The 14903-nt window shown below is 31.3% G+C and overlaps 1 protein-coding gene across 2 annotated transcripts; it reads left to right on the forward strand.

The window, feature by feature from the left end:
• Positions 1-394: 394 nt before the first annotated feature.
• Positions 395-14149, forward strand: LOC129221317 (uncharacterized). Of its 2 annotated transcripts, XM_054855784.1 has the most exons (3): positions 395-584; positions 7699-7900; positions 14027-14133. In XM_054855784.1, the coding sequence occupies exons 1-3, from the start codon at positions 488-490 to the stop codon at positions 14028-14030; spliced, it is 303 nt and encodes a 100-aa protein (XP_054711759.1). In that variant the 5' UTR covers positions 395-487; the 3' UTR covers positions 14031-14133. The 2 variants fall into 2 exon arrangements, 1 of the variants encoding a protein (XP_054711759.1); XR_008580495.1 differs by lacking the exon at positions 395-584 and having other exon boundaries at positions 7417-8876; positions 14027-14149.
• Positions 14150-14903: the final 754 nt, after the last annotated feature.

Below are 14903 nucleotides of genomic sequence, written 5' to 3' on the forward strand. Positions count from 1 at the left end.
AGTGAACATTGATTTCCGACTTACATAAATTGAATTCATCCATTTTCTATCATTCTGCTCAAAAGATTTGGGGGTGCAACCGCCCCCTCTTGACCCCCCTATTTGCCGCCCCTGTATTCTAGGGATGTATTTCTAATAACAATAGCTAAAGCATGAATGACAACGGGAAGAGGGGAGAGGGAGCCTATGTGTCACTGACTCCAAAATAGAAGTTTTAAGCTGTGTGGTGCTTTAAGGGCCTTTATTCTCATTCGGAATATGCCAAGAAAATAAATTTAAAATAAAAGCCAACTTTCTCAAGTTTAGCTCAAAAAAGCCAATCTGGCAACCCTGCTTATTTCTTGTTATCTATCTCCCCGTGGTTGGAACTGTTTGCTTGGTTTCGAATCTGAAGAAACTCCAACAGTGCTTTATCATTGTCTTTCTTTGTTTATTTTTCATCATTGGATAAGAGTCACAGAGAACATTTCTTCAGTTCTTCTTGTGCATGGGTGCAGTGTGGTTTTTTCTTCCCTTTGCCCAGGGATGCGTTTTTCGGGAAATCGTCATTTGGGCCACCAATAAATGTTTAACTTATTTTCAGGGTAAGTCGAGATAACAAAAAAACTTCTAATTCATACTTTCTGTCAATTATGGACATGCAAATGAGAAATAAAAATTATTTTGGAGTGCCCAAGCTCTGCTTGGTTTGCTTGAGACCGCAGGTCACTGGTACGATTATTCATTTTAACTTATAAATACATTCTTCTGAGCACGTGCTTCACAAAAACTTAAAGTCATGTCAAGTATGAGAATGTATCCTCTTTCGTACCATTTAACTAGCTCCCCAGCATTTTCGGTCTTCAGGTGATGGGTCCCATATGCAAACCACCTGGGACACCTGTATTTTGTTGGGGCGCAATCAATCCAAATGCTGACCCAGGCCCGGCTCTTGGATAGGGGGCCGTCTAGGGTGGTAGATTTTAGGGGCAGCGAATTTCGAAATTGAAACACATTTTTTTAAAGTATGAATATCTGTTTCAGTGTCATAAAATTCACTGCTTCAGTGCTAATAATAATAATAATAATTTAGAGTGTGTACCAGTGCTTGGATATGCAAAACATAGTTCAAAATTTAGCAAGTAATTCAATTTAATTTTAGAGGCGGCAAATTTTGCAATTTGAAAGTCTTTTAAAAATATTAATATTTGTTTCAGTGCCATAAGTTGCACTACTTTAATGTTAAAAAAGATAATTTAAAGTGTGTACCAGTGCTTGGATATATAAAACCCGGTTAATAATTTAACTAGAAACTCACTTTAACTTTAAGCACTTTGTTATTATTTTTATTTTATTTATATATTATTTATTTTATATTATTATTATTTCTATTTAATGGGAGGTGGGCAGCACTTGTCAATATCGCCTAGGATGGCAGAAATACTAGAGCCGGCCCTGCTGACAGTACCTGTGTTCAAACAGTATTTTATATACTCTTTGAGTATTCACACAAGTTAATGTAATCCTTCGAATGCAAGTAACTGTTTTCATTTAACTACAACATGTTCAGCTTCAAAGTGTATATGGGATTTTGATTTTTATTTTCTCTTTCAGTATTTGCTGTTTCTCTAACGTTTTGTGTGCACAATTTGTAATATTAAATAAATACAATGAATTGTTTGGTTAAATTCTTTTACTTAATTACTTCAAGTCATTCTTCATACATAGTTGAAAATTAATTTTTGTTTTCTGGAAAGCTTATTCTACTCTTGTTTATTAGCTAGAAAAAAAAGTTGGTAGGAATTTCTCTTTTCTCCTATCTCTCCCTTTGCTTTACAATATTACTTAAATTGATAAAACTTTAATGCATTGTTAAAATTTCACCAAAGGAACGAAAAGCAGCTTATATGGGGGAGGAGACAACTCAATAAGTGTTTTTTTTTTTTTTTAATTTTTCTCATGTTAATATTGCATGAAAATTAAACTGCAACTTAGAAATAGAAAGTGGGAATGTACTGATGCCATCTATCACAATTTTTGAGACTGTGTGTCGAAATTTTTATAAAGAGTTTTAATCAATAACGATATTAAAAATTCAATCACCAAATTTTTAAAAAGTTAGTTTTAGGAGGGTGCTTAACTTGCCCCCCCCCCCCCCCCCCGCATGTAGTCGCCTATAGAAAGAACAACAATAACATAAATAAATAAATAAATAAATAAAGGATTCCTTATTGTTCCCTGGAAGTGTAAATAAAAAGACATTTCATTTAAACTCTTGAATAAGTTTTTGTACTTGTTAATATTTTCTTCTCTGCCCACTCAAATATTCTATCTCCCCCTTTTAAAAAAAAAATATTTTTATATGATGCTTCATCAAGTGTGTTTAATTTGTCAATTGAGAAAAAGTCATTTATATATATATATTTAAAAAAAAAGACTTTTTTTTTGTGCTCTTTTATTTATGAGGCAGCTACTTTCTATGTTACTTCAAAAGATTTGGGAAACAGATCAGCTGTACAAAGCAACCAAAAATTGTTTCAGTTATTCTGAAGCTTATCTTATTTTATTCATATTTATTAATTTGTTTAATATGTGTATGTGTTTTTATATGCACAAATAAATGATTAACAATTCTTTCTTAAATCTCATGAATGCTGAGAGATTGCTAGTAACATTAACCTGTTACTTCAATCACCACAAATCTTTTTTAACTGTGAGTCAGTATCAACCATAAAGTATGTTTAAGGAATTACATTTCTAACTTAAAGCTGTAAAATGAACAAGTTAAACCAGTAGAGAAGGGGTATTTACAGAAATATTAAGTTGTTGAATTAAAAAGTGGGGAGGGGGTGACACTTTCCTCAACTTTCCCCTTCTACTATGCCACTGGGACAAAAGTATTTTAATTTTTCTTTAAAGTGTTTTAAAAGATTTATTTATTTATTTTTAATTGAGATGTGTATTCATTACGACAACTTAACTATCAAACAGAATTACTGTTCTTTATTTTTATTTATTATTTGAGTTATGTTTTATGTTTGTGTTTTATAATTTGTTCTCACATTTTATTTTCAGAACTCAAGTAGGTCACTTGAAATTATGAGTTGGGTTACTTGTGACCCATCTGTCATAGGTTACTATCACCTGAATTACTGTATATTATGTGAAAATCCTTAATAATAGTTTCAAACTACAGTGTAACCTCAAGAATCGGAAACTCTGGATAGTCCGAACGTCTTGTAGAGTGAAGACCTAAAATTAGATTTTAAAAAATTAAACATCTGTAACTACGGTTCGAAAGCTAATTTTTAATGATAGTTACTGTTAGCAAACGTTTGAATACAGTGTATAATACAGTTTTGTACCTTCTTGAACTGAATTTGGCAATATTTCGTTGATGAAACAAATTGAATTTTCCTGATGGTACAATGTTGCACTTGCAACACATCAGCTGGAATTGCACTCATGCCTTGATTAATGTAGGAAAGTCCAATTCCAAACCCTTGAGCTGCAGCATACATCACACTGATACACATAAACATTATCATTAGTACACCGGCTTCTTCTTTTTTCTTTATACGAGTGTCAAAACTTTGATTTTCAAGATCATTGCAAATCTTGGAAATGCCACCCTTACCCAACTTCTTTCTAGTTTTTTCACCCAGTTTCAGCAAAAAAACACAGAATTAGATTCAATTGCCATTTGAGGCAAAAACTCCCCAGTTTTCTCCCCTCTAGATTCAGCACTTTTACAGGGTTTCTAATTTTTTTTTTAATCGAAAGAGTCGGATTTTTTTTATTTAAATCAGATTTTTTTTTTATTAAATTTATAATTATTTATTACTTTACATTCATAAACATAATATATTTCATACAGTAGATGAATCTATTCAGCTTACTTTTCAAACTAAGATAAGTTCTCGAACTATTCCATACATTTTTAAGATTTATAAATTTGTTATAATACTTCGATAAGAAGTGATTTTGTTTTATTCTTTGCTTAAAAATATGGTTTCCATCATCATGTATGTTTTAGTGCAAAAGAATATCTTGAGCAATTACTTTTCTTAATTATATCAGTGATGGTGTATGAGAAAACTGAAAATGTTTATTTGGTTCTATACTGAATTGAACTGTAATTTTGGAGTAAAAGCAATATTGAAAGAAAGAAAATCTGTTTCACACATATCAAGAGGGACCTATGTAGTTTTGCCTGTTGAAGTTAAGATTGTATAATGCGGCATAGTTAAATTTAGAGCAACACATTCTAAAAATGAAAAATTAATTTTTAAAAATAAAATGAACTGATATTAATTTAGGATTTTGATTTTAAAAATCACTTGATTCAAATCAATTGATTTAAATCAATGTTTTTTTTTATCAATTAATTTAAATCATGATTTAAATCAAGCTGATTTAAATCAACAAACCCTGCTGTTTTATACTATACTATACATGCATACTATATACTATATGCATCCTGCTACTGTAACGTAGATGACTAATTAGGCACCCATGCCTTATCAGGGGTAAAATTGCTTCATTATTAATTTAAAACAACGAGTTTCAGATCACTATTGATTGAACAAATAACAAGAGTTTATACATACATATATATATATATACATATAAATAAGCCATCAGGTAAATCCAAATTTTCCGAATCACCCCCAATTAGTTCAAATTTCTGAGGTTCCACTGCGACTTAAAAAACTGCTAATTTACAGGAAAATTATTGCAAAAAAAAATTTATAATTCTGCAAAATTGTATTTTATGGTAAAATTTTAAAAACATATTGATTCTATGGCTATTGTTTGATACTTAAATTTTATGCAATTTGTACAATACAACAGTGCTGTTTATATTGTAAGATGTTCTTTTTAGGCTTATCAAACATGTTAAAACTATATTCATTAAGTTGGTTTTCAAATACTGTGGCTCCCAAAAGTGTTCGTACACTTATGATTTTCAATGAAATATGCCTCTGTCCATTGGTTAAAATTAGTCTTTTGGAATAGACATTTAATTATAAGATCTATGATCTACTTTCAACAAAACGACATGAAAATTTTTAATAACATAATAAAGCTTGATTTTTCAGAAATCAATAAACAAAAAGTGCCAGAAACTTGTCCTCACAAAAGTCTTCATACACTTTGAAAAAAATATCTGTATAAGGAAATAATCTAACTTTTTACTAAGTTATTATTTAGTAGAATATCATGCAGTATCAACAACAGCTTTTAAACGTCTGAGAATAGGTTTCATTGTTTTTTTTTTCTTTTTTGTGCAATTTTGAGTAAATGTTCAACCACACTTCGAGTCTTACTGTTTCTAGTTCGCTTTTCTTTCAATGGTGTATTTTTGTAATCTAGCCTCCAGATTTCTCTAAATATGTTACATTAATTTTAAATCTAGCGAATGAGGAGAACAATTTTTGGGGCACCAAACACAAACATTGAAAACTGTGGCTCTACCGTTATCTTGATAAAAAACAAAGTTGTTTTCGATAACCAAATTTTTGGCTAAGAGTTCAAAATTGGTTTTTAAAATATTTAAACAAACAGCCTGATTCATTATTTCGCCAAAAAATTCCAAACTTCCAAGTCCTGAATCCCCTCACACAAGAACACCTTCACCGCCTTGATTAATTGATCTAACTAAATTCTAAAGATTAAATTCTTCATTTCTTCTTCTCTTTACAATTATACAATAATTTGACCAAAGATGTTGAATTTATTTTCATCTCTAAGTAAGACGTTACTTCAAAGCATTTTGAGCTTATTTATCGTTGATTTTGCGACGGAAAGTGTAACCTTTCTGTTTTTCGTACGAACAATCAGAGAACTTGGCGACCATTTTGAGGTGAAAATTAATTGTAAAATTTTGCATTAAATTCTGCAGAAACTTTTACTGCACTTAAATGTGTATTTTTCACAAATTTTTAACTGTAAATCTCTGATCACGCTTTATTAACTTTGTCGGTTGATCTTTTCTTACTTTGTTTTCAATCCAATTTTTTCTTTAAAGCATTTTATCAAACACTTTACTATAGAATGATATAAAATAACTAATTTAGAGGTATTTCAAACCAATTTACCACTACTGTGAGGGAAAAAATCGAATTTCAAATGACGTTTGTTGTTTTTTATGAATACCAACCATTTTAAAATGATAAGCAAAATATTAGGGAAAAAATAAACAAAAAATTAAACCCAAATCACTTTACAGTGTCAACATAATGAAAAAATAATAAAAATATGACGTGATAATTTTAATCATGAATTTATTCGAAAATATTTCAATGTACGATGACTTTTGTGACGTATTATTTCTTTGTCTCTTCGTTTTTTTGACAAATTTCAATAATAAAATCAGGCAATATTAAAAAAAGACTACTGGGTTTTATTTAGAATGGCAGAGGAATGATGTGAAAAAAAAATTGGACTTCATATTCGAATTCAGTTTTACTTTATTTTGGTTTTACTACATAATTTCAAGGTGTATGAACACTTTTTGGAGCCACTATATGTTTGATACAAGGATGTCAAACAATTTTCTATTAAAATCCAAAATTAAAAATAATTAGAAAAGTAATTTTGTTTGAGTGCCTATATTTTTTTTGTAAATACCTTTACTTAATATAGATATTGCATTTATTTGTAATAAATTTTAAAAATATAAAATGCAACTTTTATTCCATATAAACAAATGTTGCAAATAAAAAGAAAATTTTAATGATATGTGTAGCTGGCGATAAAGCATTCTGGTTTTGATTTTAAAAAAAAATTCTTCATTTTACGTGGAAAGTATTTTACTATCAGACTAGAATGTTATCATTTGCAAAGTATTAGCCTATCCACCTGTCATTTTTTCTGGTATTAAAATGTACCAAAACATTGCAACATTTTTTGCATTGTGAGAAGTTTTTTACCGTGGCAAGAAGACTTTCTAATGTGCCAAGTTGATCATGTGCCACCCACAGTTTAGTACATAAAGAAAACTGTCCTTGAAAAAAGAACTTAGTGTAATTCTTCGCACTCAATAGCAGAAACAGCGTAATGTTGCAACGTAGGTCGCAAATTCTTGAGAGAGCCTGCAGACTATTTCTAAGTAAGAGGTGGAAAAAGCCCTAAAATTTTTGGAGGGAAAAAAACTTAAATTTCAGTGAACTTAGTGTTGTGCCATATTTTATAGGATGTACTCCATAGATTACATCCCATCTAGAGATTATGTCCAATGTAATTGTTTTTAATTTATCATCTTACTTTTAAGTATTTCTCAATGCTTTTTTTAATCTTGAGATAAATCTAATCTCGGTTTGTCTTGCAAACTATTTTTTGGATTTTTAATTTGTGCCGCAGACTACTGAAAGAAATTCTGTTGCTGGTCCTTTGCGGTGTTTCATTAAAAACTTGCCATTGCAGTTCTATGTCGTCAGTTTCCAAAGCGTGTTTAACTGCTATGCAATTTTTGAGGACATAAAATGGAGTCTCTAAACAGGATCCTTGGATTCTTGAATGACATATAATACTCTTCAGTTACATGTTATAATCACTTTAAATTTACTAGGAGGGAAAAGCTTTTTTTGTAGGCACCTCAAAGGGTTAAAATATGTGTAGCAAATACTTGTAATTTATAAGAAGTAGAATAAATCATGTTTGTCTGCAAATGTTGAATACTATACAGTTTCCTAAAAGTGTGCTTCCTTTATTTAGGATTCAGTCCACCACACACGGTTTACCTGCAAACTGAACATGTATCAGACCTGCTGTTTGCTACTTCCGAGCCACTCTGCATCGTCTGCAACAAGCGATTCAGCTCCAAAGCAAAGTTGAAGAGGCATGTGGAGGAGAAACACGTCGCCAATCGGAAGCGGTACAACTGTGATGTCTGCCTGAAAGATTTTTCGAGACAAGAGTATGTTGTGCTGCATAAGAAAATGGTGCATGGTATATTTTTGCAGACCAAAAATTGAGCTTTTTGATTGCTCTGTGACTTTTAACTATTCTTTGGATATTCATTTTTGATATGAGAAAATGATAGAAATATACAATAAAGAAAGATTTGATGAGATATATTTTGATGAAATTGGAAAGAATTAGTGCTATAAATATAGATACAAGTATGGTGACCAGCAACAGGCTAATGGGTTCAGCTAGGCTAATCCTAGTCAATTTATTAGTCCCCTATAAATATCAATGATTCTCTTAAAGCTATCTACCCCCTTGCTCATTAGAACTTCATCCAAGTGCCCACAACCTTACTCAAGAAGTAATTTTTCCTAATTTCCAGGTTAGCCTGAGATTTGAATAGCTTAAAACAATGACCCCCTCGTCCCGCTTTTCGTGGAAAAATTTAATCCGTTAACATCTTTCATCCTGATAAATTTGAACAACTGCATCATGTCCCCTCTGACCCTCGTTTGCTTCAGGCTATATATATTAAGCCAATTAAATCTGGTATCATAATCTAAATCTGAAAGTCCCCTTACTAGCTTAGTAGACCTTCTTTGAACTCTTTCCAATAAAGAAATTATATCTTTCTTGAGATGAGACCAAAACTGAACAGCAAAATAGAGGAGAATGAGATAAGGAGGAGAAGAATGATGTTTACTATTTCCTTTTGAATTGTATGAACTGCGTGAAATAGTTCAGTAATTTAATAGAAGAGACAAAAGCAGTTATTTTGATTCCTACAAGCAATGCACTAACATTTTAAAACTATAAGTAACAAGATTCTTCAATCAAGAGAACTTTTATGTTTTGACACTTTTTCAAGTAATGTCCGGATGTTGCTCACTATTTTGTTATGTGATATGATCCAATATGTTTGTCCTCTGCCCACAGTGGAGCTTCAGAAAATGACGATGGATTTTCACTTAGAAAAACAAAATGTGAGAATTATGCAAATTATTAAACATTTCTATTCTGTAATGCTAAATATGTTTATCTACATCTGAGAGAAATTTGTGTCTTAATATTTTGTATTGTTCTTGTTGAGCATATCTGTTTATTTATTTTGTGTTAAAGGACATTTATTTATCACTCTTTAAATGCAAAAAAAAAAAACTGAAAAAAGATCACTTACTCTTAAATTTTCTTTATTATTTAATTAGTATTGCTATTTGTGAGTTTTGTTTTTATTTATATAAGTTCTTCATCAATGTAAGCTTTCATTTCAAATATAAGCTCCTACAAAGTTAGACTTACGTCTGTTAATCATGTTTATTTACATTGTTTTGAGCCATAAATGTCTTTTACTTGAATGAGATGGGGAAAAGCTTATCTGTTTCGAGTTATCAAGTACTAAATTTCTGATGTGATAGTTAGATAATACTAAGTAATTTAACTATATATTCTGTTTTCTTTAAGTTTGTTGATCAAACTGAAATTGTTTAAAAGTTTAAGAGTTAAAATTTGTTTGAATATTACCTGAAATTTATTTTATTTTAGTTTTAGTTTTTAGTATTACCTTTTTATCTTGTATATGTATTTTAATGTAGATAAAGTAAGTAGTAAACTGCATTATGATTGAACAGGTTACTATTAATTTTCTTGTTAATATATTTTGCTCGAGACATGTTGTGGGAGGAGGGAGGCTTGCTTGGAAATTCAGTATTTCCACAAAATTATTATAAATTATGGAAGCGTCCAACCAAATACAAATGTGACGACCAGCAATAGGCTCTGGGCCCAGCTAGGCTGGTCCTAGTCCATTTATTAGTCCCCAATGAAGATCAATGAAGATCTTAAAGCTATCCACCCCCTTGCTGATTACCGCCTCTTCTGGTAAGCTGTTCCAAGTGCCCCACAACCTTCTAAAGAAGTAATATTTCCTAATTTCCAGGTTAGCCTGAGATTTGAATAGCTTAATCCAATGCCCCCTCGTCCGGCTTTTCGTGGAAAAATTTAATCCGTTAACATCTTTCATCCTGATAAATTTAAACAACTGAATCATGTCCTCTCTGACTCTCTTTTGCTCCACTCTCTACATATCAAGCCTATTAAGTCTGGTATCACAATCTAAATCTGAAAATCTCCTTACTAGTCTAGGAACTCTTCTTTGAACCCTTTCCAACACAGAAATATATTTCTTGAGATAAGGAGACCAAAACTGAACAGCATACTCCAAATGTGGTCTTACTATATAAAAGCAGATGAACCTTTGTTTTGTTTGAATGAACAAGTGGCGGATGAACTGTTTTGAGGTCCTGTTGCCACACGTTTGTGGACCCCTTGTCTATTGAAGAACTAGGTAAAACATTTATCATGTACATTTTTAAATTCCCTTCAGGGCAGTTCCTAATTGCAACATGGTAAATTGGCCACTGGGTTCAACAACGAATTGTTGTGGTGCTAAGCATTGCTTCTGTTCATACGTATGTTGCCAATTTTCTTAAGTTTTGTCTGGTTTACTTCAGTTTCAGGAAACATTCTTTTATATTCGTACAGCCTTTTGCCTTGTGATGCAAAGAATGGACGTACTTTTAACTGAAGTGACAGACCTCAGAAAGCATGTAGAATGTTTTCTGCATGCAAAAAGTTTAGTTTTTATTTTATTCAAGATTTGAATTGCAGAAGATGAACAGTGTGGGCTTTCGGCAGACAGTTTTTAAATTTTAAATGTAAAATCTCAATTATTCTTTAAACGATTTTAAATTTTCATCTATGTGTGCATGATTCAAAGTTGTTAATATAGTAAGAAAAAATCTTCTAAAATAGATCTCATAGAAAAGTTGCAAGCAAATTTGAAATAAAGCATTTCATTATACTTGAGTACTGTCTGACCACCGATGAGATGGAAAAGGCAAACATCCGTTTTGGAGGTTTAAACGAATGTGTCTATTACGCTGCAGGAATGATATTTGCCCCTGCAGATACATGTGTATGCCTTTATATTAAATAAAGTTGCATTGAATTGACCGATCCATGCATATCAATTTTTTCCTTTTTCCCCTCACTCGTACAGAATCTTCTTAACTGGCTGCTTTGCAAATGTGGTAAGACAGTGAATATATACATTCAGCATTTATATTTCACCTCACAAACTGTTTGGGAACATAATGTTTTTTCTTGGTACTATTTACAGAACAGATGTTACTCATCAAAAATGTCTATGTGGATTTGGATAACAGTACTGTTATGTAATGTATTAAAAATGAAAATAAAACTTTCTTTTTCAAAATCTTCCAATGAAATATATCTTTTTTGAAACCTTTTTCTTTCTTTAATTTTCTATATTCAGCATTTCTTCACTCTCTCCGTTTCATTTGTTCTACTGTGATTGCTTAGCAAAAATCTACCTTCTAAATAAAATTTTCGAGCTGTTGTTATAATCTGATTGTGTCTTACAGTAAAAGAAATCATTATCAACAATTTTTCATATACTAAGATGTTTGAGATATGTATAAGTTTTGCTTTCTATAGAAGTGCAGAATCATGAAATGCATTTGCTAAACATTTTATAGCTTAAAACAATAATCCTGGTAGTGCATCTGTTCCTCAAATCTTTAAACTTATCCCTAATCCCCGAAACCTAGAATCTGCAAATGTTGTTAGTCCACATTAGACTTCATATCTAATCGATGAATCCTGCAGTTTGCTGAGTAGAAACTTATCACACTAATAACATTATAGATGTGAAATGTCCATAAAGATTGAACTACTGTCGGACCCCGATTTAACGAGTTCATCGGGACCGAAACTTTTCTGCGTTAAATCGAGGTTATTAGTAATATTGGGGTGTGGAAAAAATAAGAAAATCTGCACTTACCTGATTTAAAAGCCCTAATAAGCAACTAAACAAAAGTATCCATATTTAGAAATTGTACTTTTTATAGCATTCCGCAACTTATTACACACTAGTTAATTTGAAATTTTAAAATACTGAATAATAAATGCTTGACGATTTCCTTGATACTTGACTCGAAATAGTTCTCTTTCGACTTTATGGAGAGAAGAAAATACTGTGTCATTTACATCCTGCTGCATGAGATACGTTTTTACAGTTTCCAGAAAGCATTAGAAAATTTAACAGTTTGAATGAGAGTTTCATTATCGCTTTTTGCATCAGAATCGCTTATCATTGATTCAGACAAATCAACAATTTCATTCACTTCAGTTGCACAGGTAGTAGAGAGTCCATCATCACATGTGACATAATCGTTAAAGTCTATCCCAGGAGTGACTTCTTCTGAGGGACAGATAAATCCACCTGGAGGAGTTACTCATGACTCAACTGCTCCTGTGAAGAATGAAGGCGCTTTCGATTGCACCATCGCCCCTCAAAAATTGCTTATTTCAAGAAAAGTATCTTTCTGCTTTAGAAAAGATGGATAGATCATTTGGAAAGCAATACACTATTTTTTAACTAAAATTAACGAAAAATATTTTTTTTCGCTGTTAAAATAATTTGTTAATTCGGGGTTTATTTGGTAAATAGAGGTTTTTGCCTTCATTTTACTCGGTGGGGGGGAGGGGGGAGAAAAATTCGTTAAATCTGGGTCCGACTGTATTTGTTTATTTTGAAGACTTATTTTTAAGTTTCAACAACATTAACTTTTAAACCATGCAGGGTTCCCATGTGTCCTTCAAAGTTCTTTAAACTACTTAATTTTGAATTTAAGTTCTGATTTACTTTTGCAGAGTGCTTTATTCCTTTTTTTTTTAATTGAAGTTCTTTATGGACAAAATCAAATTGTCTCCCGTTCCCTTTTTTTCCCTGCTTAACCTGCCTTTCCTGCATCATCATTGTCTTCTTCTGCTTTTTTAACATCAAAACTTTTTCTTTTGCTGAAATTCAAATTTTTAATTAAAAAAATGATAAAGAACACGATGACCGGTCTCGGTCAATGTTTTGAATAAATTGCAGTTAATTATGTTTATCCGCAACTTCTTTTCGTTTTTTTTTTTCGAAAACAACCATACACATTTCTTTTGGTGAAATAGTATAACTTAATAGCTAAGACAAGTTGCCCGTCTTAGTTAATGCTTTGATTCAATTGAATAGTTAATAACTGCATACTTGCCAATTTCATACATTAGGGTTATTTATTTAGTTCTTGTTTAGCTGTTAATACACTTTTGTATCCCAATTTTTTTGCTTAATTGTATTGTAATTTACATAATTTCGCTTAATTTTATAATAGTATATATAATTTTACTGTAGTGTATAGAAAAATATCGGGTGCTGTATTTTGATTTCCACTCTGAAGTGGGAACCCTGTCCGATGAGTGTATCAGAATTTGTAATCTTTATATTGCACATGTAGTTGAAGTCACATACGTTTTTACGAATAATTTTTATGTTTTTACTTATATGATGATTGCTTGGAAAAAAAAAAAGCATTTTTGCAATAAAATATTTAACAATCTACACAATTTCTTGACCTTAAAAACCACAATAGTCTAAAATCTTTACTACTCTTGGACCCATACTGCAAGTTTGAGAGGTGTGTGTGTTTGTATCTTTGCATAATGATAATTATGTTCCACAAGAAGTTATTCATACTAAGAAGCTAAAATAATGAAATGAATGTTGAAATTTTTAGATATTTTTGTGAAACCCTAATGCTTAACATTTTCTCCCTTTTGAAAATCTAAAAATGAGTTATTTTACTCCCCCAAACATCAAAATTGAAGCTGATTTCTTAATATGCCTTGCTACCAAGTGCAAATCCAGGAGGTGGGTCAGGTAGGTTATGACCTTCCCTTAAAGTGACCAAAGCTTTTCTACAACTGTTTTATAGACTTCAATTTTGAAAAATGTCCAAGGGATAGTTCCAGATCCCTTATTTGTACTAAATTATTATTACACTATTCAGTATTACAATATATTTGATACTACACTATTGCAACATTTTTGATTTTATGTATAACTTAACCTGGAGCTGAATTGTGCTTTTATTATGATTTTTTTTATTATTATTGTTATTATTTTAATTTTATTAGGAGTTTTCTTTAAGGAATAATTATTAAGTAGTCTTAATATTTTGTTATGCTATCTATTTCCATTGAAAAAAGTAACTAAGTTTATTTGTTTCAGGTGAGATTATTGAAAGTGCCCTTTACTTCGAGGCAGATCCCAGTGCGAACCGATGCGTCTGCACCATCTGTTATCGACAATACCATTCTGAGCAGACTCTAAAGCGGCATGTGTTGGAGCGGCACACAGAAAATCCTAGACGATTCCAGTGTGATGTCTGTCACAAAACTTTCTCCAGAAGACATTATATCGTCACTCACAAGAAAATGGTGCACGCCATTGATTGAAGAAGAAATTCCTTGATAATGCCATTCTGGTTAATTAATGCGTCTTGTCTCTTGTGTTTCAAGATTTCTAGAATTTTACTCATCAAAACTGCCATGAACGTGGAAGTTCATTGTAGCTGTCATTACCAAATCAAAGACTTTGTGTGCAGCAAAGTTAGAAATCTGACTTCGTGACTTCTCTAACAACTGATAATGAAGCAAGTCATAAATCTTTCAAAAGTCTTGAAATCTTTGGAGAGCCAAAAAGAGAACAGTGCTGTCCCATACCCAGGGAAGGGTATGGAAGTGTTGTATTAATATTTACATCAGTTCTTGTTCTCACATTCCAGTTACACCTGTGCTGGTGATATCAGCTGGTGAAAAATGTATGATTACAAATTCCAAAATCATCTGTTTCAAATTTGCTGCAGTGGAAATAAATTATCTTTCTCTTTGTTTGGAAATATTTTCTAAGCAGAAGACATATTTTGTGGTACTGATTTATGTCATGCATTCACTTTCTTTTATTTCACTTTGAAATAAAAAGCTCTGAAATTAAGCAAGAATATTGAATAAAGAACATAAACATTCAGTATAATTTTTTAAACTGATATTTTAAAAAAAATCATCTAGGGCACAACATTAGCATTAAGAGATTGTGTTACATTGAA

This window comes from Uloborus diversus, chromosome 4 (assembly GCF_026930045.1).
Source record: "Uloborus diversus isolate 005 chromosome 4, Udiv.v.3.1, whole genome shotgun sequence".
Lineage (NCBI taxonomy): Eukaryota > Metazoa > Arthropoda > Arachnida > Araneae > Uloboridae > Uloborus > Uloborus diversus.